General features: G+C 40.7%; 1 protein-coding gene across 1 annotated transcript in view; it reads left to right on the top strand.

Annotated features, from left to right (window-relative positions):
- Positions 1-485: 485 nt before the first annotated feature.
- Positions 486-27,114, top strand: part of LOC126066830 (translation initiation factor IF-2-like) — a 69,491-nt gene continuing 42,862 nt past the window's right edge. The window contains exon 1 of the mRNA XM_049868225.1: positions 486-1,212. Within this exon, the coding sequence (XP_049724182.1) occupies positions 486-1,212 (727 nt within the window). The remainder of the gene's footprint in view (positions 1,213-27,114) is intronic.

Below are 27,114 nucleotides of genomic sequence, written 5' to 3'. Positions count from 1 at the left end.
TGAAATACAATTGAGGCCACACATGATGGAAGTAACGCAAGCGATGAGAAGTGGTCTGATTCTGCATTTATTTTGAAGGTAAAACCAAAAGGCTTTCTTGACCTAATTCCGGATTGGACGTGAACATTTTCTTGACCTAATTCCGGATTGGACGTGAACATGAGAGAATGAAAGGAGCCAAGGATGATTCCAAAAGTTTTTAAACAACTAGAAAGATACCTTTCTATCAGCAGGGATGGAAGAAAGACATGCATTACCGTACTATATTGAAATTACTGCAGGCCTGAAAACTTCTTTAAGTGGTACTGCGGTCTTTTCCTATCCTTTTGATCACATGATAAAGTTTTGTAGGTATTTTGGCGGAGCGTTGACTGGTATATAGGGACACTGTTTCTGATTTCTTGAACATGTAAAATAAGCTGAAGGAGTCACGGGGTGCAGCGGATGAGTAATTTTCATACACTTTATATGCCAGTGCCAGGTGGATGTTCTCGGCTACAAGCCAGTTAACAACGACGGACGTAACGACTCTGAAAGATAAGCGGTGGTTGAGGATTTCAGTGCACCGATCTCTCAAGTGCTACCAACTTCAACTGACTGGCGCTTGTCCGACGGCTCAGGATCGACCCTCGCTCTCCAGTCCCAGTCCGGGCCCGCGCCGCGCGCAGGCGCAGCTCCTCCGCGCCGTCTGTGGAGGGGGCGCGGGCGGCGGCGGCCCAGCTCTAGGAGCCGAGGCCGGACGCTCGCCGACGGCCCGCGACTCGGCGGGGTTGGGGAGGGGTTCCTGCGCGCTCCCGCCCAGTCCTGGTCGCCATCTTCCCGGCTTGTCCCTTCCTGCACGGTCTTCAGCCCCGGCTCGGCGCCCTCAGAGCACTCGGGAAGCAGCTTCCCAACCGGCGCCGCCCGGGGACGCTGCGCCTCGCTGGGGTCCCGGGCGGGGTCCACCGTCCGCCGGCCGTCTTCGGGGCGGGGCTGGGGGCGGGGCCGGCGCGGCGACCGCGGCAGCTGCGCGGCGGCGCGGGCCCTCCTGCAGCTCTCTGAGCGCGCACCGCCCCTCGCGCCGCCTGCGCGCGAGCCTGGGAGGCGAGGGAGGGGGCCAGGAAGCGGCGTGCGCGCTGGGGAGCGCAGTTGCGGGCGTGGGGGCGGTAGGAGCCGCGGAGCCGGCGCCGAGAGCGGCTGCGGCCGGAGCGGACCGCTCAGACAAAGGCGACGGTGAGTGCAGCGCGGACCCCCAGCCTCGTCGCCGCGGCCCTTGGGGCTGGGGTCGGTCGACCCTATCCCCCGCTCCTGAGGGCTCCCGGGCGAGCGCGGCCCGCCCTGCCTGCCCGACGCTGCGGGCTCCGGGCTGAGCCTGCGGCTCCATTTTCAGGTCTGGGCGAGGTCCTCATTCTGGAGGACCCTGCCTTTGGTTTTTCTTCTGTTCCGTCTGAGAAATTGTTACATGATCAGTTCAAAATGCACGGCCGGCGGGCGGCTGGGGAAGCCAACCGCCCGCCTGATGTAAAATGGAAATGAAGAACCCCCCTCTCCCCGACTTTCCAGGTCTAGAAGTCGGGAGGGTGGCGCGAGGGACCCGCAGTGAGGGTCGGGGGTCCTCCAGGTGAAGGTTTCGCAGCGGTGGGGACCCATCTTCGGCTCAGGAGCCCACACTTGCCCCAGGCACTCGGCGCGTTAGTTCGCGGATCTCTCTGCGGTTCTTCCGGGGCCCACGGAGAGAAACCCTGGCCACCTCCTCGGAAGAGCTCCTGCTACTCTTACAGGTTGTTTTATCTCAGCGCTGGCGGCTTAGGTTGTGATTTTTGGTAACGGGTGTGGTAGGTAGCGGCTCGCTGATGCCGCATTAATCGCTGAAAAGGAACCCCGTTCGGCCGACTTCATAGGTACATGAAAGAACATTGGGACTCCACTTTAGCTGCTATTATTTTAAATAATAAGCTGTTATAGGAGAATTTGGTGGTGATAATGCGGTTAAAAACAAAATTTAAACGTTTTGTATCAAGGGCCTGGCATGTATGTAGTAGATGCTCAGTAAAATATTTGTTGAATGAATGAATGAATCGTGAAAAATTAGACAAAGCTGGTCTCATCTCGAGTCAAATTTAGACACGTACCCTCTTGGTTCCGGTTAAAGAAGAAACATTGGCAAACGCCATGTAGTTTTGGTTATATATGCTTGGTTTTGGTTTTTACCCAACACTGTTGATGAATAACCAGTTATTGTTAATATTATCAGTATAAAAATACATTCAACGTGGAATTTTTCATTTTGAGACAAGTTGGTAGACTTTTAAAAAAAAATAAGCTTTTTTATTTTCTTTCAAAAGAATGGAAAAGATAAAGAAGAGGTGCTTTGATTGTATTTTGTTCTTTTGAGACTCCATAAACCCAACTTTCTCTTTCATTGTAAATAAAGAAGTTCTATGTGCTTTTGAGGGACTGTGACATGGCCGTGAGTTGCTTTAGGAGCAAGGGAGAACTCTGAACTTAAAAAAAAAAATGCATTAATGTAATTAAACTTCATCATTTACTCAGCAGATATTCACTAAGCACCTACTGTGTACTGGGACCTTTGATGGATGCCAGGTATACGGGGGGAATGAAACGCAATTATCCTTTTTTAAAAAACCGATTGTGAAGTTGTTTGTTATCAGTGTTGAAAGTACAGACTGGTTTATACCCCTAGTGGCTCCATAAGCTGGGAAAGATGGCAGGTGACCTGCAGGAAGTGTAGATCCGTAATAGTCTATTTAAAGGTTAATAAGTAACTTTACAGGGTGAGGATTATTGGGTTACGGTTTCATATTGTCAGTTTATTAAAAATCTATATACATTTTAAAATGAAGGAAGAAATTTAACAAACTAATGTTTGAATGCCTCCCTTCCCCATAGAAGACTTTGGTACAGTGTGTTCGTTGGAGAGTAATGTATTGTTCTGGTTCTATTTTATGTAAATAATCTTTGAAGTGACATTTTCTATTTTGAAAAACCCTCAAAGGGGAACAATGGATTCCTTTTCTATACGAAATGTTTTTAAATAAGGCACCTTTTCAGAGATTTTGTTTTGACGTTTTATTCACCATTTACAAACAAATACAGTATTGACTTGATAGTGCTGAAAAAGGGATGGTTATTGGTTAAGGGCTATTTGTGGTTCCATGTTTGGATTTTTCCTATGTTATAACTGATAAAACTGCTTAAACAGGATTTGATTTGTAGTTTTGCATTTATTGATTCTGAATATAAGGTTGTGTTGCATATTTTTGTCTTATTTGTATATGTGAAAAAAACATTAGAAGCATTAGAAGACATGCTGATCTGGTTATCCCATGTATTTCTCTGCCTGTCTTATTTCTCATGCTTGTTTCATATTATTAACGATAAAACCCACTATTGTCGACTTGATTCCGGATCATGGAAACCCCATGTGTTACAGAATAGAACTGCTCCATAAGGTTTTCTTGGAGAGGAGCCCTGGTGGCGCAGCGGTTAAGCACTTGGCTGCTACCCAAAAGGTCAGTGGTTCGAACCCTTGGAAACCCTATGGGGCAGTTCTACTCTGTTGTATAGGGTCAAAATGAGTCAGAATCGACTCAACGGCAGTGGGTTTGGGCTTTTTTAGGGATCTTAAGGGAGCCCTGGAGGCTCAGTGGTTAAATACTCAGCTACTAACTGAAAAGTCAGCAGTTCAGACCCACCTGCCACTTTACAGGACAAATATTTTGCAGTCTGCTTCAGATTTATAGCCTTGAAATTCCTATAAGGCAGTTCTCCTCTGCCCTGTGGGATTGCTGTGAGTTGGAATTGACAGGATGGCGATGGATTTTTGGGTTTAATCTTAATGGAAGCAGATCACCATGCCTTTCTTTCGAGGTGGTGCTGTGTAGGTTCAAACTGCCCACCTTTAGGTTAGTAAAACTCATTGCCATAGAGTCATTCTGACTCTTAGCGACCCTATAGGACAGAGTAGAACTGCCTCGTAGGGTTTCCAAGGCTGTAATGTTTATGGAAGTAGATGGCCACATCTTTCTCCTGAGGTGGGTTCAAACTGCTGACCTGTCATTTAACCACTGCATCACCAGGGCTCATGCACAAACTGTTTGCACCACTTACAAGTCAGAATCGATTTATTGGTACACAACCACAACATCAGGCCTTCGTTATTTTATTGGGGCTCTTAAGAAGTCCAAATTAATATGCTCTGGAGCCCTGGTGGTGCAGTAGTTAAGAGCTTAGGCCGCTATTCAGAAGGTTGGCAGTTTGAATCTACCAGCCTGTCCTTAGAAACGCTGTGGGGCAGTTCTACTCTGTCCTACAGAGTCGCTGTGAGTTAGAATCAACTTGACTGCAATGGGTTAGAGTCAGTCTTGATCATTAAAAGTAATGTACATCAATAATTGTTTTAGTTGGCTTTTGATTTGGGGCGGGTCATTTTTGACCTACTCATGCTGTAACATTTTAAACACTGTTAAAGATCATCTGTACATTCAAATAGAACTTGGATTTTAGAGTTACTGGCTATTAGCTTTTTAGGGCTGTCGTTTTCGGAATCATAAGGAAAGTAACCCTTCAAATTTTAGTGGTAGAGTTGTGATAGTTTTTCTTTAAATGTTTAGTTCTTGTAGGAAGGGTTACTTGAGAATATATCGACAGTCTGGTGTTGATGTTGGTCTGGTGTTTACCCAATAGTGAATAGAGGTCGCCATGAGTCAGAATTGACTCCAGGCAACTAACAACAACAACAAATGATAATAGTGATGATAAAGAACCATGTAAGCAAGCCATGATATGTTCAATAAAAAGTGCTTGGCATATTTGACTTCGATCAGAACTTAACTGGAATTCTTGACAATCAACGACATTGACACATGTTTAAATAATTTTTCCAAGAAATAAAAACCCATAATGACTATTTTTTATACCTTAAAAATAAACTGTAACTGTTTTCAAAGTACTGTATTTGTGCTGCCTTGGGGTAGTTCATGTTTGAGGCTAAGTAAATTCCGAAATTAACCCATTTTATAATTGTTGAGATATTTGAAATACTGGTGTTTTCTCCCATTTCACCAGGGTATTGTGTGTGTATGTGTGGGGGTCATTTTTTGGTAAGACTTTTTAGAATGGTTTAGAAAGTGTTTTATCAAATATAATTAATAAAGGAATTAAGACTGCTGCCGATGAGCATATTGCAGCTGTGCCCACAGTTTGCCTGTGTGGATTATGACGGTTTATCAATTAAAATTTGTAGAAAACATTTCTAATGTGCTTTACAATCTTTTCATATTTATTTTCTAGGATAGGTTGCTATGATACGTGTTTTTATGTCCCAGTTGTCTTTTTATCTTTAAAGTGTTTAGGTTTCTTACTTGCTTTAAGATGAGAGTCTGAGATACTTTGTTAAGACTTTGTAGGATTTTTCTCACAGTTGCAAATTAGTACATATTGGTTTTGATCTGTTAGAGTATTCTTAATCTCACTTCTCATGAAAGAAATATTTTACTGAATATACATGTTAGTAATGTTGTAGGTCTGTCTCAGAAGAGGGCCCTAATGGGTATCCTCTGCATCCTTGAGAAAAACTGAAATACTTGCTTATCCTTAGTACTTACTTGCTAGTTAGGTATGGGTATTTCTCTGATTTTTTTTTTTTTCTTTTATACTACCTGGAGGAACTTGGAATTTAGCTTATTAATAATTAACTTTATCCATCTTGCTGTCTCAGTTCAAAGCTTAAGTATGCTTGAACCTTTCTATAACACAAATAATGAACAGAACTGAATTCAGCCAAACTGCTCTGGGGACCCTCCCACCCCCACCCCCGGCCCCCTCCAAAGGGAGTTCCTAAACTGAAATACCAAAAAGAACTTGGTAATAAGTTGCCTTGATCATGACACTGTAAAATACCTGTAAATGTATTGTAGTCAAAATGGATTATTGTAAAACAAGCTCCCTCTTTTGCCTGGAAAGCATTAGATAACTACATGTTAAATCTAGATACCTTTGAAAATGACTAAATGGTAAACATTGATATTTTCATTTTGTTGCTTACTCACTTAGAAATTCATACTAAGATTTCTGATGAAATCTTCATGGTGGAATTTTTATAAACATCTCGTACTGAAAACAAAATCATTTTTGTTTTATTTGACTCAATAGATCTACTTTGACTTTTTGCTTAGTAAAGCAAAAATGAATTTTTACTACATCCAGCATTGGTATGTTTTGCAGTTTATACAGAGCGGGAACCCATGGGTATTTGTGGAATTGGTATGTTGATTGGATGGGACTTGATAAGGTTTAATCAGAAAACAACGTTCTTCTGTCTGTGCCTTCAAACCGTCCCTGTAAATTATGTCTTTCTCCGCCTCTGGCTGAGCTTTTAGGAAGATCAGGTAGTGTTTCAGTCCCTTTTAGGTAATAAAATGTCTTCTGGTCACTTGGCACTAAAATACTTTTATCTTAGCCATTAGAAGGTTCATCTCAGTATAATAACCAGCGTCCAGACTTACACAGTTTAGAACTTGCCTTCCTTAGCTCAGAACCACTTCAGACCTAGAAGCCTGTTTTGGAGCATGAGACCTAGTAGACTTCTCTTTTCACTTTGCCAGCTCTTCTCCAATGTGCTGCCCTCACCTGTCTAGGGTCCAGCTCATTGGGGATGGAGGTAAGGGGAAGGGGTACTGTTCTAATGTGGCTTGTTCTGTTGTGTGATTTAGCATTCATGCCTTCTAAGTTGTGTAGGTTGTTCACCAACTTGACTTTCTCCAGGAGTGCTGGGAATGATCTCCTTCAAGATTCCATGGCTGGGAAACTCCACCTACAATACCTGTGATACAATTCTCCTCTGACTCCAGTCCCCTAGCCTTCCTTGTTCCTTCTTCTGCAGACTTATTTTGCCCAGCAAGGCATTGTACTTTAATGTTAGAGTAGTCGTATAACATTTTAGGGGGCAGTGATGGCTCAGTGGTAGAATTCTCACCTTCCATATGGGAGACCTGTGTTTGATTCCCATCTGGTGCACCTCGTGTTCAACCACCACCTGTCTGTCAGTGGAGGCTTGCGTGTTGCCATGATGCTGAACAGTTTCGGCAGAGCTTCCAGACTAAGGTGGACTAGGAAGAAAGGCCTGTCAATCTCCTGAAAATCAGTAAAAACCCTATGGATTACAATGGTCCTGTCTGCAGCCTGCTTCGGGGATCGCACAGGCCTGGGCAGCATTTCATTCTGTTGTGCCTGGTGTCACACTGAGTCAGGGGCCAACTCAGTGGCAGTTAACAGCATAACATTTTAACCAGACTTGCCCATACTTTATTGAGATTACTTCCTAAGATGCAGTTTCAAGCATCACACTGGGGCCTCAGCAGTCTATCTTTCCAGCTCCTTGCTGTCAGGTACCCCCACTGCAACAGTAGTTCAGTCTGTTTGGGACCTACAGTCCATTGTTGCTACCACCTTTTTACTGTCCTAGGTTCCCCTTTCTCATGTCTTCATTTGAATATTTACCCTGTTGTGACTCCATGCTCTACCATTGTGATTTCTCTCTTGTGCATACCCTGAGTTCCCCTAATTTCTCCCTTGCATACACCTTCAGTTCCATTGGAGCTCTCCTGCCTTCTTTGTAGTCACCAAGCAAAACCCCCAACTCTGGTTTATCCGGTTCTCTATCCCTGCAGCACCTGGGCAGTTGAGCATGCCTTGAGGAAAATACACAACCCTGTTGATCTGGTCTCTTTAAATTTCTTGACCTCAAGAGGGCCCTTAGTGATGCCCACAGCCCTATAATTCTAGTACATTTCCCTGCTTGAATCACTCACTCCCCTGAATGTCTCTTTTATGGCTCCCTTCTCAGATCACTAGCACCTCTTTTCTCTTTTTCATTTTCAACCGATGACCTTGTTTCCTGTATATTAAAAACGAAAGCAATCAGAAGAAAGCTGTTACGTGCTCCATTTTCATGTCTACCGGTTTACTTGCATCTATACCGTTACTCTGTCTTTCTGTCTGTGGCCATCACCTCCACTCTTGCCCTTGAATCTCCTATCGAGGACATGGCACTGCATCAGTATTTATCTCCTTTGTCCTGCAAATGATCTGCATTGTCAGTGTTTCCTATTTCTCCTGGATTATCCTCTCAGCATATAACAACCCTATGCGCTATGCTAGTTCATTCCTACCCCATAGGGTTTCCAAGGATTGCAACTGCTGACCTTTTGGTGCCACCAGGGCTCCATCAACGCATAGATATACTGGAATATCTCCCATCTTTAAAAACAAATTTACCCTAGCACAGTATCTTTCTTCAACTACTGTTCTCCAAAAGAGTTGTTGATATTTGTAGTTACCAGTACTCCCTGTCTGTCTGCATCCACACCAGTCAGGTTTTTTCTCTTCCGTTCTGTCAGGTTACTAGTGACCTCCTTGGTGATAAATTCCCTAGATCTCAAACCCAATCTCACTGGACCTAACAGCAGCATCATTTGAACGGGTGATACTTTGCTCTTCTTTGAAGCCTTTCTTCGCTTTGCTCCTGGAACACTACTACTACTACTTTGCATTTTCTTTTCCTGGTTCTTTTCATTGCCTCAACTTCTAAACAATGAGGCAGTGCCTCAGGGCTCTATGTTTAGAGCTCTTCTTTATTTATGCTTAGTCCCTGGTGATGTCATCCCATCTTCTAGCTAGAAATACCGTGTATTTTTAGCTAAAAATTTTATTTTCAGCCTGGATCTCTTTCCTGACCTCCAAACTTGTATAACCAACCAACTGCCTGCTCAACATTTCCAATTAGATACCTTGTGGACATCCCAAACTTAACATGTTCAAACTGACTGCACGTCCTCCCGCTTCCTTCCACCCTGCCGCTCTATAATTGCTCCTATCCCGGTCTTCCTAATGTCATTAAATGTCAGATTCATCTTTCAGTTTCCCTGGCTGAAAACTTTGTAGGCATTCTTAACTTCTCTCTCTCTCTCTCATGCCCCCACATCTAGTCCAATTTAATGTATCGTGAAAATATGTCCTTAGTCTGCCTTAAAATCTATTTACAAATAAATGTAACCACAGCCTGCTTTGTTCAACTGCTGGTGCTGCCTCTAAGCAACCATCATCTCTTACCTGGACCGTATCAGTAGTCTGTCTTCTGATCTCCCTGTTGCTCTGGCGCTTTTGTATTCTCAACACAGCAACTAGGGTGATCCTTTTAAAATTAAAGTCCAACTACAGGTAGTCCCTGATGTATGATGGGGTTCCATTCCAGCCATCATTTAAGTAGGTTCAGACATAAGTTGAATACCTCATTTTTAAAATTTTTCATTGTTATTGCCTTTTATTATCAGTATCTTTATAAAACAGATTTTCGTTTGTTTTGGGGGGTTGGAAACACTACATCTGATATCATGAGTGATAACATCAGCAAATTACAGCTGAAATGTTGTATGTAGTACGTACTACTAATGATAAAGTGTACCAAAAAAACAAAAACAGGCAGTTTCAGTTGTAAATGTGGTTTGTCATAACTCGAATATATCGCAAGTTGGGGACTATCTGTATTTTACTCCTGTGTTCAAAAACCTCAGTGGTTTTCCATATCATTTAGGGTAAAAGCCAGAAGATTTAGAATGCCTATAAGGCGTGACCTGTGCCACCTGCCTTTCTGATTTCACATTCCTCCCACCTGCCCCTTGGCTTACTCCACTCTAGCCACATAGGCTTCTGTGAAATTTCTTGAACCTGCCAAGCACAGTTTTGCCTCAGTGCTTTTACGGAAGGAAGTTTGTCTATTCACTGTAGAACCCTCAATATTCAAAACAGTGTCTGGCATGTGAGGGGGAACTCAATAAACACTGAACGAATGACTCTTTGTCTTGTTAACTAATGCATGTCCCTGGTAACAGCTCCAGTAAAATAAATTTGGATGCAAGAGGAAAAGGTAAATTTCACATCAGTTTTTGTGTGTGGAAAGTGAAAATACACAGTAAAATTGTTTCGTTATGTTTCTTGAACTCTAAGTTGGCAATTTACAAGAACTTACACACTTCAAGTTGGAACATATCATACTTTTCTTTTACCAGGAAACCCTGGTGGCATAGTGGTTAAGTGCTACGGCTGCTAACCAAAGGGTCGGCAGTTTGAATCTGCCAGGCGCTCTTTGGAAACTCTATGGGGCAGTTCTACTCTATCCTGTAGGGTCGCTATAAGTCAGAATTGACTCGACGGCACTGGGTTTGGCTTTTTGGTTTTATTTTACCAGGGCTATGGACTCAAGTGACATTGGGAGCCAAAACTTAGTTGCTTTTCTATTAATGCTAAGCTTCTTTTGTTAAAGAAATGCAATTACTACTACCAAGAAAGTATTTCACCTGTTTTCTGAGTATTTCTTACTTTTTTTGTAGAAAACTTAAACAGAAATCTCATAGTTTTAGGGAGGGATATCAGTATATAAAAGTTTCTTAGTCTGCCGTACCGTCTCAGTACTCCACTGCCCATTTGCTTCGCCCTCACGAGAGGGGGCTTTTAAAGACATTTATTATATTTCCATGTGAGCTGGCTGCTATCTATAATAATGTATGTGACTATTGAATTCATTATGTGCATGTAAATGTTTGTATTCTTATATGAAAAATGCTCGCATATACTTAGATACACTTTTCTAAGATGCAATTTAGCTGATATTTAGGTGGGAAATGAGAATGTAAGGAAAATTAATTATATGCAAATTTGCAGTATTTCATTATGCTGAGACAAGATTTTTGTCACTTTTTCAAAACCTTTTTTCCCTGCACTGTAGATCTCATTTCCTGTTGGTTCATTTACAAAAAAAAATCTTTTAAATAAAGTATGGAGATAGGTGGCTTAGAAGTTCCCGATGAATGCATAGATAATTTTGTATGTGTAAGTACAAATTATTCTCTATAAACAGTCTAAATTTATTTTTGTTTTTGTGTAAAACACAATAATTCGTGTTTATTGACTTGTCTTATGGACTTGCATGTTGCCATCAGCATGGACTTAATTTTCATGGCCATAAGGACATGGGGTGTGTGTGTATCTTTACAGTTTTTCTAATGTGCAAAGGCAGTTTAAACTCCTAAGCAATAAGTATTTGTAAAATCAAATTTGATATTTGTCTTTCCTATTAAAATACGTGACTATTTTAACTGATTTAGAGTTTATTTACAGGCCATCTGAAATAATTTGTCCTCACCCAGAAGGCGTCGACTATGTAATTTGGCCCTGAAAACCTCTCAGGCTGCTCTCACCTTGCTCACTGCACTCCAGCCACATTAATCTGTTCAGCTTATGAAGCATGTCGTGCTAGTTCTTGCCTTATATGAGTTGTTTCTTCTGAAATGGTCTTCCCCAGATCTTCGCAAGTCTGGTCCCTTCATTCCTTTCAGGCCTCAGCTTAAATATCACTTCCTCATTTCCTCACCGCTCAGTTTGAAGTAGCCCATCGCTATTTTGTTTTCTTCGTAGCATTGATCCTTCTTTGAAATTATGTATTTTTTAATTTTTTACGGTGTTCCCAAATAGATGATAACCTTTCTAAGAGCAGGGATCTCCCTTGTCTTGTCCCCTGCTGTCCACAATGCCCAGAACAAAACAAGGATGAGTGAAACCAGGTACCAATCTCATCTGCTCTTTCTTGTGGTGGATTTTAGTGTTCTGTATTTTAAAGTGACAAAAGGGCATTTCTTCTAGCCTGGGGAAGTAGGAAGCTGAATTATTTAGACAAGAAGCCTGTTTGAGAAAAGGATGAGAAAACTTGGAAACTTCTTTGGACGATCCTTAGACCAGAGTGTTGGTGCACTGGAGCTGGCTAGCCAATTGTGCACATCTCTTTCCAACTCCTGTTCAGTGATAACCGGGTTGGTAGTTTGAAACTGGCCCTGGTGGGAGTACTTACACCATGGAAATTGGCAAGTTCTACAAATCGGGGCCGTTTTTTCTGTAGAGCCAAAGAGCTAGTTGTTAAATATTTATCAGAAGACCACTGGGTGGAACCATATGAAGATGCTGTTTTATAGATCAGACGTACTTGAATATTGGTGATTTCTTATGGTTTAACCCAGCAGAGTCACTTATTTTGGTTTAAAGATAATTTTTTCATGGGAGTCAGTGAAATTACTTCAGTGCTTTACCTTGTTTCTTTTTCAAATGTGAGTTCTTTTTACATCCCACGATTACTCTTAGATTTATGTAATGTGTAATAATTGGCTGTTTATATGTTTGTATGCTACGTAACTATATACTTTGTTCCAAAGCAGATGAAAAAGATCTGAGATGGCTGTGAGAGTGTTCTTGTATTTGTTACTGAGAACCAAGCCCATTGAACAGTGTATCTTTTCTGGGAAAGTGAGCAAGCTGATTTAGTTTGAGTTATATATATATCATCTTTTTTGTTCATTTGATTTTTCAGAACGATTTACATAAACATGTTTAAGTTCAGCTTTGTTTGCTTGCTTGTTTTTCTGGCTGAGGATATCAATCATTTTTTTTCTTTTCTTTTGCCCATTATCACCCCCTAAGTCCTGGGTGGTGCAAATGGTTGAGTCCACTCAGAGGTGCCTTGAAAGAAAGGCCTGGTGATCTGCTTCCTAAAAATCAGCCATGGAAAACCCTACAGAACACAGTTCTGCTCCTGTACACATGGACTTTCTGTGAGACGGAATTGACTTGATGGCAACTTTTTTTTTTTAAGTGCTGACCTGCTTTTTGTGATCATTTACTTCCTACCTGCTACTGTGATTTCTTCTATGTATCAGTGTCTCTAAATCATGTGAAATAATTCAGTCTCAAATTTTAATAGTTTTTCCTATTGTCCTTTCTATGATCCCTGGAAATTTCAAGCCTCTCTCCTCCCTCCTCCCCAGCAGTTACTTTTCTTTTAACCCACTGACATCCAGTTGATTCTGACTCACAGTGACCCAATAGGATAGAGTAGAACTGCCCCATAAGGTTTCCAAGGATGTAAATCTTTATGGACGCAGACTGCCATGCCACATCTTTCTCCCCCTAGAGCGGCTGGTGGATGAGGTGGCTTCAAACCGCTGACCTTTTAGTTAGCAGCTGTAACACCAGGACTTCTTTTCTTTCTTTTAGGCACCAATTTATTTTTTAAAACTTGAACTTTGTTGGCTCAGGCTATTTCACTAGCATTTTTTGAGCAGAGTTTATGTTAACTCTGGATAAGTGAATTTAGACTGGTGAATTAAATTGAAAATACGGCACCTAGGTTTCTTATCCTTTAACTTTCATGCATAAGTGCTAAAAAAAAATGTGTTAAATGTAAAAAAAAATCAGAAGTACATATAAGCTAAAGAATAAAAAACATATCAATAATTCCACCTCTGAGTGTCTTTCCAGAAAATAAATGAATATATGTTCTTCCACTGAAGTAAGATACACAAACTGTTTTATAACATCTTACTTTAACAAATAATGTGATCCTAAAAGTATTGCTTTAATTTGAAAAGGGTTTTATTGGAAAGTGAAAATTTTGTTTGATAAAGTATAAAGCTGTAAGTAAAAGTTGTGTTTAAAAACAGTGGTGTTTATGGAGAGTAGAATGTGGTAAGTCACCACGAGACAAAAATTACTTGAGCAGTAATTTTTTTTCTTAAGAGCCCTTTTCCCAGAGTTGCACAATAGCCTGATTGTATTGCTAAAGAAAACAATGCATGATTCTACATACAGCAGAATTGTTTTAATAAGAGCCCTAGGGTAAAATATGGGCCTGTGGATAAGTTCTTTTTTTGTCTGACCCAAGTCCTACTGATGCCTTAATGTTAAAATAAATTTAGAAGAAAAATATGATTCATTGGAGGCATTAATCTCTATTCATATTATGACAGTTTCATTAGATATTGCTACACTTCTTTTGTGTTAATATGAGGAGCTGAGAAAGAGTCTTGGTGGTGCAGTGGTTAAGGCACTAGATTGCTAACAAAAAGGTCAGTGATTTGAACCCACCAGCTGCTCCAGGGTAGAAAGATGTGGCAGTCTGCTTTCCGTAAAGATTTACACTCTTGGAAGCCCTATGGGACAGTTCTACTCTGTCCTATAGGATCACTATGATCAACTCAATGGCAGTAGGTTTATGAGGAGTTAAGGAAGTTCTTGGGCATAGAAAATCTTAGCATTCTTTCATTAATGTTTTATTTGTTTTCTTTCATGAATATGAAAATACACATGGAAGAATCATTAATATATATTGGTGTAAGGAATCCCTGGGTTGAGCAAACGATTGAGCACTCACTACTAGCCAAAAGATGTGGTCTGAACCCGCTCAGAGGTGCCTTGGCAGACTGGCCTGGCGATCTGCTTCCGAAAGGTCACAGCATTGGAAACCCTATGGGCAGTTCTACTCTGCACACATGTGGTCACCATGAATTGGAATCGACTCGACGTCAATAAAGGCAACAATGCATCCTTTGGAAAATTACCAGTTCCAATCTTGTCCAATCTAGTTTCCGGATCTTAGAGTAGCAATTTTTAAAGCTAACCAAGTATCCTTTAAAGATCGCCTGGTTTAAGTGATTTTTCATTTACCACAGTAGTATGGATTACCTGGGGCAGGGTAGAAGCTGATTTCTTGCCTTGTTTTTGTTATTCTTGGCCTTGTTCTTTTCTGTGTTGTATTACTGCTTGCTCACAAGCTTTCATAGTCTCTCTTTTCTTAAGTAGCTAAAGTCAGTATTTCTCCTATCCCACAATGATACTTCCCAGATGGTGAATACATTGCTAAAAACATTTCTTCTATGGTAAAGACGTATAGAAAGCACTGTAGTTTATGTGGCCTTTTCTTCTGAGAAGTGAACTTTGTAAAATGTTTTTCACATCATGACTACGTGTTTGGGCCTCTGCTTGTTGGAAGGTAAAGTGAAGCTTGAGATAAATTCAAGAAAAGTATTTAGATTATTAAGTACACTTTACTGTTAAAAAAATTGGTTATTCTTTTTTTAAGTTTTATTTCAGGGTGAATTTTTATCCTCCCATTTTTATATTTATTTTGTGAATGTTGTTGTTAGCTGCCGTCAAGTCAGCCCCCAACTAAAGGTGACCCTGTGCACAGCTGAACAGAATGCTGCGTCGTCCTATGCCATTTCTGTGCTAGGTTGCAGTTGGGATAGTTGTGATCTGCACGGTTTCCATTGGCTGATTTTTGAAGTAGGTCACTAGGCCTTTCTTCCTAGTCCGTCTTAGCCTGGAAGCTCTGTTGAAACCTGTTCAGCATCATAGGAACACCCAAGCCTCCACTGACAGGTGGTGGCTGCACATGAGGTACCTTGCCTGGGAATTGAACCTGAGTCTCCAACATGGAAGGTAAGAATTTTGCCACTGAACACCCCCACCCCACCCCCATGCCATCCCCATTTTCTGACTAAAAAAACAAAAACAGTTGCTGTTGAGTTGGTTCTGATTCATGGTGACCTCGTGTGTTTCAGAGTAGAGCTGTGCTCCATGGGTTTTCAGTGGCTGTGATCTTTCTTCCAAGGCACCTCTGGATGAATTTGAACTGCCAATCTTTTTTTTTTTTTTTTTTGCGTTCTAGTTTCTTTTTATTTTATTTTAAAATAGTTTTTATTGTGCTTTAAGTGAAAGTTTATGTGAATCAAGTCAGTCTGTCACATATAAACTTACATACACCTTACTATATACTTCCATTTACTCTCTCCCTAATGAGTCAGCCCGCCCCCTCCTTCCAGTCTCTCCTTTCGTGACCGTTTTGCCAGTTTCTAACCCCCTCTACCCTCTCATCTCCCTTCCAGACAGGAGATGCCAACACAGTCTCAAGTGTCCACCTGATACAAGTAGCTCACTCTTCATCAGCATCTCTCTCTGATCCATTGTCCAGTCCCTTCCATGTCTGATGAGTTGTCTTCAGGAATGGTTTCTGTCCTGTGCCTACAGAAGGTTTGGGGACCGTGACCGCTGGGATTCTTCTAGTTTCAGTCAGACCATTAAGTCTGGTCTTTTTATGAGAATTTGGGGTCTGCATCCCACTGATCTCCTGCTCCCTCAGGGGTTCTCTGTTGTGCTCCCTGTCAGGGCAGTCATGGATTGTGGCCGGGCACCATCTAGTTCTTCTGGTCTCAGGATGATGTAAGTCTCTAGTTCATGTGGCCCTTTCTCTCTCTTGGGCTCATAGTTATTGTGTGACCTTGGTGTTCTTCATTCTCCTTTGATCCAGGTGGGTTGAGGCCAATTGATGCATCTTAGATGGCTGCTTGCTAGCATTTAAGATGCCAGACACCACACTTCAAAGTGGGATGCAGAATGTTTTCTTAATACAATTTATTTTGCCAATTAACTTAGAAGTCCCCTTAAGCCATAGTCCCCAAACCCCCTCCCTTGCTCCGCTGACCTTCGAAGCATTCAGTTTATCCAGGAAACTTCTTTGCTTTTGGTCCAGTCCAGTTGAGCAGACCTTCCCTGTATTGAGTATTGTCCTTCCCTAGTTAGTAACAGAACTCTTAACCGTTTGTGTTCCCAAGGGACTCGGTTTTGTGATATGTGACTTTTTTTTTTTTATAAAAAAGACACATACAGACTGTAAAGAAGTTAGAAAATTGCACAGATGGGAAATGGCGGAACTGTCGTTCGAAGTCTTGTCTGTCTAATTTCCAGTGTCAGTGAACTTGGGAAGCACTGTAAAGTGGCAGAAGGAATATGGACTTTGGAATTAGTCACACCCCAGTTTAATCTCTAGCTTTGCCACATATTTGCTGCATGACTTTAGGGAAGCTCTTATCCTCAGTATTTTTCATTTTCATTCTCTGTTATGAGAGGGTATCTCAGTTATCTAGTGCTGCCATAACAGAAATACCACAAGTGGATGGTTTTAGCAAAGAGAATTTTATTTTCTCACAATCTAGTAGGCTAGAAGTCCAAATTCAGGGCGTCAGCTCCAGGGGAAGGCTTTTTCTGTGTCAGCTCTAGAGGAAGGTCCTTGTCATCAATCTTGCCCTGGACCAGAAGCTTCTACATGCAGGAACCCCAGGTCCAAACAACACGGTCTGCTCCCAAGCGCAGCTTTCTTGGCATGAAGTCCACCAACTCTCTGCTTGCTTCCCTTTTATCTCTTGTAAGATAAAAGGTAGTGCAGGCCACACCCCAGGGGAACTGCCTTTGCATTGGATCAGGAATGTGACCTGAGCAAGGGCGTTACATCCCACCCTAATCCTCTTTAACCATAGAGATTATGATTTATAACACATAGGAAAATCACAAAATGGAGGACAACCGCACAATACTGGGAATCATGGCCTAATCAACTTGACACAAATTTTGGGGGGACACAGTTCAGTGCATGACAGAGGGTCATAGGTTTGTTAGGATTAAATGAGGTAACACATAAAACACTTGGCTTATTAAAAAAAAAGCAAAACCCCTTGCCGTTGAGTTGATTCCTACTCATAGTGACCCTGTAGGACAGAGTAGAACTGCCCCATAGCGTTTCCAAGGAGGAGCTCGTAGATTTGAACTGCTGACCTTTTGGTTAGTAGCTGTAGCTCTTAGCCACTGTGCCACCAGGGCTCCACTTGGCTTATAGAAGGTGTAAATAAATGTTTCTGTGCCCTTTCTGTTACACCATATTGTTTTAAAATATCTGAGGTAACCGCTAGGACATTTAATTTAGAAATGAATTGCAGTTTCTATATGTAAAACCAAGGTGGATTCATATTGTAGTATCCTTTTATCTGTCTTTAAAAAGATATTCTGACTTAAAGAAAAGCTTTAAGGTTAGTAGCTGAAACAGAACTAAGTTAAACTAAATTAGGATGACTTAATAATTGCTGACCAAGTGTTAAAAAAGTAACTATTTCCAAGTTTCTTGAGAAATTGAAGCAGTTGTTTATAATATCCATAAAAATGTCTGTTTTAAATGGTAAGAACTGACCTTTTGGTAAAGAAAAATATGACTAAAATAATGTTTTAAAAACTATTCAGCTTTAGTAGTAATCAAAAACCAAAAACCTGCTGCCGTCGAGTTGATTCCGACTCATGGCAACCAAAAGGTCAGCAGTTGGAATCCACCAGCCATTCCTTGAAAACCCTGTGGGACAGTTGTCTGTCCTATAGGGTCCCTGTGAGTCAGAATCGACTTGATGGCAGCAGGTTTGGTTTTTGGATTGTTTGGCTGTATTCTCTTGCCTTTGTAGTTCTTTGAGCACTGCTATTCAGTACTCATCTGTATAATTTTATGTTCATGTACATGCTAAGATTTTTTTTTTGAAAGATTATGTACTTCCTCATGTATTTTAGAGCTGACATCTAATTTTTTTTAAGAGTTGTAATAAATTGCATTCTTTGAAATGGAAACTACATAACTTCCACATTAACTTTTCAGGAACTTTCTTTTTTTGTATTGTACTTTAGATGAAGTTTTACGGAGCAAATTAGTTTCTCATTAAACAATTAACATAGATATTGTTTTGTTACATTGGTTGCCAACCCCATGGCATGTCAACATTCTCCCCTTCTCAGCCTTGGGTTTCCCATTACCACCTTTCTTGTCTGCTCCTGCCTTCTCATTCTTGCCCCTGGGCTGATGTGCCCATTTAGTCTTCTTTTATGGGCCTGTCTGATCTTTGGCCAAAGGGTGAACCTCAGGAGTGACTTCAGTACTGAGTTAAAAGGGTGTCCAGGGGCCATACTCTTGCTAAAACCATCCACTTGGGGTTTCTCCAGACCGGTAAGTCTTGTCTTTTATTGTGAGTTAGAAGTTTGTTCTACACATTTCTCTGACTCTGTCTGGGACCCTCTGTTGTGTTTCCTGTCAGAGCAGTTGGTGGTGGTAGCCAGGCACCATCCAGTTGTGCTGGACTTGGCCTGTTGGAGACTGAGGTACTTGTGGTCCATTAGTCCTTTGGGCTAATCTTTCCCTTGTGTGTTTGGTTTTCTTCATTCTCCCTTGCTCCAGATGGGGTAGGACCAGTGGAGTATCTTATTTTCTCACAGTCTAGTAGGCTAGACAGTCTGTTTTGGTCTCTTGGAATAAACTCTTCATTATTAACCTCCTTTAAAATGAGGATTTTTATACTGAATAATATACATAATTGTTAATTTGAATATTGAACAATTAAACAGGTACTATGATTTCTCTATGACATATGTTCCCCTCTTACCAGTTTATCGATGACCATTTTATTTTTAGGCTCCAGTGTGCTAGGGCCTCAATGACATGCAGACTGATCCATTGGCAAGAGAATGACCCAGCCTTCCCACTAATCTTAACTCCTTATGAAGACATCTGGGACAAATTAAACATTTACTGGCTCTTCCAACATAAGTTGGGATGTCAGCACTACCTGCATTTACCTAGCAGTATGGTTCAGTAATAGAATTCCTGTCTTCCAGGGAGGATATCCGGGTTCAATTCCTGGCTAAGGCACCTCACGCACAGCCACCACCTGCGGTGAAGGCTTTCGTGTTGCTAAGATGCTGAACAGGTTTCAGCAGAGCTTCCAGACTAAGATGGACTAGGAGGAAAGGCCTAATGATCTACTTCTGAAAATCAGCCAGTGAAAACCATGTAAATCACGATATTCTGATCTGCAGCTAGTCATGGGGATGGCACAGGACCTGGCAGCATTTTGTTCACTTGTGCAGGAGGTTGCCATGAGGTGGGGGTCTGACTCGAGGCTAGCTACCAACAACAACAGTGGCATAGCAGATCATTCTTTGGGTAACTGAAAATGCAAAGGCAGTTGTTTTTTAATGATACTGTCAGTATAGGAGGGCCACTGCATTCAAAGATAGAGACTCAATTAAGTGTACACTATTTGGGTTAATATCCAGAATGACCCAGAACATTAACTTTGGGTAGACAGGCTGAATTAAATTGGGACAGTCTTGGGTTCACAGATTATAGCAATCTGAATCAAGCTAAAATATGACAAGCTTTTATGTCATAATATAGAAAATTAATATAAGACAGAGAGGACAAATTACTGCCCAGTTTTTTTTCTATGGAAATAGTGACTTATTTTACCTTGGAGGGAAGTTATGTGTACCTCTGCATTATCATGTATGTTTCTCTTTTGTTAGATTAAATCAGAACATTCATTACTGAACAAATAGTTACTGAGTCCTAGCTATGCACTAGGCACTCCTGGGCACTGGAGATGGAGCTGTGAACTAAAGATCCCAGAATCCCCCTCTTCGTGGAGCCACATTCTAGTTGGCGAAGGCAAGCGATAGGTAAATGAGTCAAATACATAGAATGCCTGATAATTTAAAGTGCTGTGAGGAAAAATAAAGCATGAAAGGAAGATGGGGACTGCCAAGATAGGGAACAGAAGATTGCAGTTATAAATAGGATGGCAAAGAAAGGGCTCAGTGTAAGGATGATAAAAAAATAGTCATTACAGCATTTTTTGTGATGCAGATATTGGCAGCAACCTAAATATCCATATGCAGGAGATGAGCTAAATATAATGTATCTATGTCGTCTGGGTTATGTAGTGGAATACTGTACAGCTTTTAAAAAAGAAGTCCTACGTATACTTATATATAATAATCTCCAAGACATGTGAAGTTATAAAAGCAAGTTGCAGAATGGTATATAGAGTATGCTGCCATTTATGTGTATCATAATATATATAATTGTGTAACATAATTTTATAAATGATATGTATAAATTTTATAAATGCTTGGAATCTCAATGGAAATATATGTAAGGAACTGGTGATGATTATCTCTGGGGTAGTGCCTTAGTTATCTAGTGCTACTATAACAGAAATACCACAAGTGGATAGCTTTAACAAACCGAAATTTTCTTACAGTTTAGGAGGCTATAAGTCCGAATTCAGGACGCAGGCTCTGGGGAAAGCCTCACTAGCATAACAAAGACAACCCATTCCCAGATGGGGTTACAACAACAGGCAAAGAAGTTAGGATTTACAACACATGTTTTGGGGGTACACAATTCAGTCCATAACAGGTAGGAAACAGAGTGATTGGTGGACTATAGATTAAGGAAGAAATACTTTATATACCATTTTGTTCTGTGTATCTATCTCTCTACCTACATGTAGATAGGTATAGATAGTAGATATACCTAGGTATAGATAAAAAACCAAACCTGCTGCCCTCTAATTGAGTTGACTTCAGACTCATAGCAATCCTATAGGACAGAGTAGAGCTGCCCCATAAGGTTTCCAACACTGTAAATCTTTATGGAAAGGCAGACTGCCACATCTTTCTCCCACGTAGCCTCTGGGTGAGTTTGAATCAGTGACCTTTTGGTTAGCAGCCTAGTTAAAATACATAAAATTTAAAATAAGAACATGAAGACTGTTCGCCTAGTCAGAAATTGATGTAAAAACATTTTACGTCATTTAGAAAACCCAGCGGCTTAGGTAGTTGTCTGGCTTAAATATAATGAATAAATGAAGTACTTAAATAGAGATCTGGACTCGCTTATGATGAGCTAGAGGCTGTGTGTTGATAGTGACCATAGTGAAGCAAAGTAAAAATCCTCTTTTGATTGGGTAATGGATACAGAAGCCCACTGCCACATCTTTCTCCTGTAGAGCGGCTGGTGGGTTTGAACCGCTGACCTTTTGGTTAGCAGCCAAGCACTTAACCACTGCGTCACCAGGGTTCTCTAGTAGGGTCAAGGCCTGAAAATTTAAGCCACTGTATCTGTTGAGAACTCTGGTGGTGTAGTGGTTAAGAGCTATGTCTGCTAAACACAAGGTCAGCAGTTCAAACCCACCATGTGCTCCTTGGGAAGTCCGTGGGGACAGTTCTACTCTGTCCTGTGGGGTTGCTATGAGTTGGAATCGACTCCATGGCAATGAGTTTGGTTTGCTTTAGTTCATATCTGTTAGGAAGAAGTGGAAACTAAACAAATATTACTGTTAAGACTTAGGAACTTTAGCTTCTTGTAGTTTGATCAGCTTAAATTGCAGTGAATTGGGCATTTAAAAATAGACTTTTAAAAGTCCTAAAAGGGTCCAAGGACTGGAGTAAAATCGGCCTAACTTCATAAACTTGGTCTAAATCAACTATCTTTGGGACTTTTGAATTACTGGCATAACATCCTGGCCACTGATAATAGGTATTCACTCTATCACAAGGCGTGACATTCTACCTTTAGGCGTCAGTGACTCAAAGATACATGTCAGACTATAACCTCCTCTCACTGATTCTAGTTCTACCATTTGGGATGATGCAGAAATATCGTAATTTTTCTCTGTGACAGCCCTAAAAGTATTTGAAGGTAGCACAGTTAACTCATTTGAAAATGCAGTCTTCTTTCCATAGCATTATAATGGAACTGAGACTGATTAACTTGGAGAAGAGAAATCTCTAGATAGAGTTAGGGGTACATACTTTTGATACTGTCTAAATGAAATATAATGGTTAAATTCAGTTAAGGAAATAATGGAGTTAGCTGTCTCTTTAGTATAAATGACCCTGGCAGTGGGGGATAAAGGTGGCATTTAATGTGGTACATAAAAGATCAAAGCATGCCAGAATTTAACATTAATTAGATTGTATCTGGCTTCATGACATTTTTTCATGAATTCTAAGCAGAACTTGAAGTACATTTAGTAATGATACCCAGATGAACTCTAATCAGATGATTATATTAAGATATCTTTTTTGTTGGCAGTAGAATGACTCAGTGTTTTTTATCTAATTCCTATGAAGTGTAATGAAAGATTGAGGTATTCAGTGGACCACAATTAAATGAATAATGTTGAAATCCATCAAGTTTTCCCTTTGCTCATGCCAAGTTATTTAGGTTATTTAGAGTGCTATTTTTTGGCACATACTTTCTTTGTAATTAGTAATTATATTTTTTATCCTTGGAATTGAGATGTTGTACTTTTAAAAGTACTTTTAAAAGAGTTACTTTCTCCTCAAGAGGAAGATTGTGGCAATGATTTTGAAACTTAATGCATTGAAAAAGTCCTGCTTTTTGTATAAGTCTAATCAATTACTTATATAACTCAGAAGTTATTAGGTTTAGAATCCACCCTACACTTGTATGACTTCAACTGATTGATTGCATTATATTATGGAAGATGATTATATTAGATGTAAAGTCATTACATTGCATCCACAGGTATAGGTGTTAAGATTCCAACATATATTTTGGGGACACAGAACTTAATCCATACTGTATGGATATACCACATTTTATTTATCCATTCATCAGTCGATGGACATTTGGAATTATCTTAGTTACCTAGTACTACCGTAACAAAAATACCACAAATGAGTGGCTTTAAAGAACAGAAATTTATTTTTCACAGTCCTAGAGGCTAGAAGTCCTAATTCAGGGTATGGCCATAGGGAAAGCTGCTTCTTTGTAAATACACAGCGGAGTTTGCAAATTCAGATGCCTACAGGGTCCACGCAGGTAACTGTGAACTGGGTTGTAATATAGAAGAATGTGGTGACATCTGTGGAGAACTGCAGAATACATGCCCTGTCTAATGGGTCATCTGCTAATCAACTCTAACAGAGTTGCCATGTAGGAAAGTGGGCCCAGTATTTCCATATGTCTTGATTTTTCAAGAGAGATCAGAAATCGAGAGCTTTAAATATAGGCAGTTAATCCTTTATCACTGGGTAGACCAACCTTGTGTGGGCTCACTAAACACATCTATGTGCTGGATTCTGCCCAGTGGGCAACCTTTGATGTATAGAATTGTACTAGATGTACTACGGAAGCTACAGTAAATTTATTTGATGAGAAAAAGTTAACCATGTATAATAACCACATTACAAGCTTCAAAACGCAGGTTGCGTGGTTTGAACATGGTGCTTACTGAGCCTAGTGTTTGAGTTCATTTTTCATTTGGATCAATTGGTTATAGATGGGGAGCGAGAAATTGTTCCCTGTTGTTTTTTGCCTCCTAATTGCATGCTTTCATTTGCGGACAGGGCCAGTTGTGAGTGTGTGGATTTCTGAGTGAAACCTTGAACCCAAATGAGAAGAAGCCTTCAAGGAACAACTTCTACTGAGAGTGAGTCTGCAGAGTCATCTGTGTGCATAATATGGAATGTTCTCAGCTCAGAGTTAGCTGAATAAGTGACTTCATTGCCAAGGAGTGGTGAGTCTGACTATCCTCCACTGGTAAATAAATAACCTAAATTCTTCAGTAAAAATCGAATGACTCCTTCTGCATTCTTAGCATGTACTGTCAAATAGTAAATTAACTTTTTGTATTACAGAGAATGACAACAGTGCAATTTAAGAGAATTGTTTATCCCTAAAAGCATGGTTAATGTATGTGTGGTTATATAATAATTGTATAATAATATATGCAGAGTTGGACCTTCTTCTTCCAGTTTCCCATATCCCTTCCTTTGCCTGTGCGTTTTTCTGTTTTATCTCTTCTGTAGTCCAGATCAGTCCAAGGCAAGGCCAAATTATTCCAAAGCCTGTCTTCCTTGAAATACTCAGCCAACACTGAGGTTATGGTCATGATATTCCCAGCACCCATTCTTTTTTTTTTAATTGTGCTTTAAGTGCAAGTTTACAATTCCAGTCAGTTTCTCATACAAAATCTTATGTACACATTGTTATGTGACCCTAGTTGCTTTCTCTGCAATGTGACAGCACACTCCTCTCGGCCCTGTATTTCCCATGTCCATTGAGCCAGCTGCTGTCCCCCTCGGCCTTCTCAGCTACCCTCCGGACAGGTGCTGCCCACATAGTCTCATGTGTCTACTTGAGCTGAGAAGCACACTCCTTACCAGTATCATTTTATGTCTTACAGTCCAGTTTAATCTTTGAAGAGGTGGCTTCGGGAGTGGTTTCAGTCCTGGGCTAACAGAGAGTCCAGGGGCCATTACCTCTGGGTCCCTCCAGTTTTAGTCAGACCATTAAGTCTGGTCTTTTTACTAGAATTTGTGGTCTGCGTCCCACTTTTCTCACGTTCCATCAAGGATTCTCTGTTGTGTTCCCTGTCAGGGCAGTCATTGCAGGTAGCCAAGCACCATCTAGTTCTTCAGGCCTCAGGCTGTTGTAGTCTCTGGTTATGTGGCCCTTTCTGTCTCTTGGGCTCTTATTTTACTTGTGTCTTTGGTATTCTTCGTTCTCCATTGCTTCCGGTGGGTTGAGACAATTGATGCATCTTAGATGGCTGCTTGCTAGCTTTTAAGACCCTAGACGCCACTCACCAAAGTGGTATGCAGGACATTTTCTTAATACACTTTGTTATGCCGATTGACCTAGATGTCCCCTGAAACCATGGTCCCCAGACCTCTGACACTGCTCTGTCCCTTTACAGTGTTTGTTGTATTCAGGATGGATGGTCTAGTTGCATATATTTTAAAGCTCTATGAAACCAAATCTTAAAAAAAATTTTTTTTATGTCCTAAGTCGAGGTATCTGTGTACTCTTCTATCATTTCTTTTAATCCTGCTATTGTAACTTGAAAAAGCATGAGATTTTTTTTTTGTTCTTGAAAATCGATGGTGTTGCTTTCAGTTATGTTAAGGGAAATCATTACCCTGTGTTATAAACTGGAAATACATTCTGACACCTTTAAAAAGTGATCTACATTCGTGGAAGAATTCACCTTTTTTTGTTCTTGATTGTTATTAAAACCTGGGAGAATCACTTTTTAAGAATATGGGGAAAGTTGTGTGATGTGCTTGGCGCACCACTTTAAATGTAGTAAAGTACCATTGTTGAATAATGCAAGAAATTTAGATCACCAAGACCAACTTTGAAGTGCTTTATTTCATATATACTATGAAGAGTTTGTAGGAGAAGAACAAGTGTTTTAGTCTAAGGCAGTCATGGCAGGCATATGACATAAGCCAAACGAATCAGAATGAATCTTAGAACATTAACCAGGACCCTGGTGGTGTAGTGGTTAAGTGCTGTGGCTGCTAACCAGAAAAGGTCGGCTGTTCAAATCTACTAGGTGCTCCTTGCAAACTCTATGGGACAGTTCTACTCTGACCTATAGGGTCGCTATAAGTCGTAATCGACTTGACGGCAACAGGTTTGGTTTTTGGTTTTTTGTTTGAGATAAATAAAGGCACCTAATCTTTTCTGCCAAATTTCAACCTGAAAACATACAACCATTGTGAACTGCTGGCAGCTATGTTCTGATCATGAGTAAGAAGCCAGCACTGGGGAATTAAAAACGAAAAGCAGAAACAGTTGCCATCAAGTAGACTCCAACTCCCAGTAACCCTGTAGGATAGACTAGAACTGCCCCTGCCCCATAGGGTTTCCAAGGAGCGGCTGGTGGATTCGAACTGCCAACGTTTTGGTTAGCAGCCATAGCTCATAACCACTGTGCCACTAGGGCTCCAACACTGAGGAATAGAGCAGAGAAAAACCATTCCCTGGTCACCCGTATTCAGTTGCTGGTTCAAGCCTCCTCTGAAGCTAGTATACATCTAACCTTTTACTTACTTGAACCACTTGTTTATTCCATTTGGCTCTGGTTTTTCTCTTACTTGTATTTGAAAGCAGCCTAACTGATTGATCTTTGTCATTACTCATTCTCCACCTACGTAATGAGAACTCAATGAACTTAATTGAAACTTGAATTGTGCATTTGGCAAGATAGGGGTGGCAGGTAATGCAGTCCATTCATTGATTTTATTCAAGTTAAGTGCAAGGGCTCTGGTGGTACACAACCAGATCCCTGTGTAACGAACAGGCTTCTCAGCTCTCCCATCAAGGGCATGGGAAGGGTCCTGGCAGCACAGGTGACAGCTCCCAGGTTCTGTCTTTGTGCATGTTTGTGAGTATTTTCTGAAAATTGGTTCCTAGAGGTGGAATTCTAGTAGAGCCAGAGACGCAATATTAGAGCTTTTTAACTTTGTCAAGTTGTTTATCTGTAATCTTAGGACGATCACAGTGAATATTTCCCTGAACCCACAACATCCTTGGTCTTGTAATTTTTAAAAAGTCTTGCCAGTTTGTGCAGAAGATGCATGTTATTGTGTTTATTTTTATTTCTTTAATTGGCATTCAGATTTAACATTTTTCATGGATTTATTACTTGTTTGTTCTTATTTTTCCTTCAGGGTTTTTAAAGACTGTAAGTAGTCTTTACAGGTTTATTTTTCATTTAAGAGCAATACATAGTACATTAAGAGAATAAGCTTTGGAGCCAGATTATT

Source organism: Elephas maximus, chromosome 2, assembly GCF_024166365.1.
Source record: "Elephas maximus indicus isolate mEleMax1 chromosome 2, mEleMax1 primary haplotype, whole genome shotgun sequence".
NCBI lineage: Eukaryota > Metazoa > Chordata > Mammalia > Proboscidea > Elephantidae > Elephas > Elephas maximus.
This window is presented reverse-complemented; position numbering and strand designations above follow the sequence as displayed.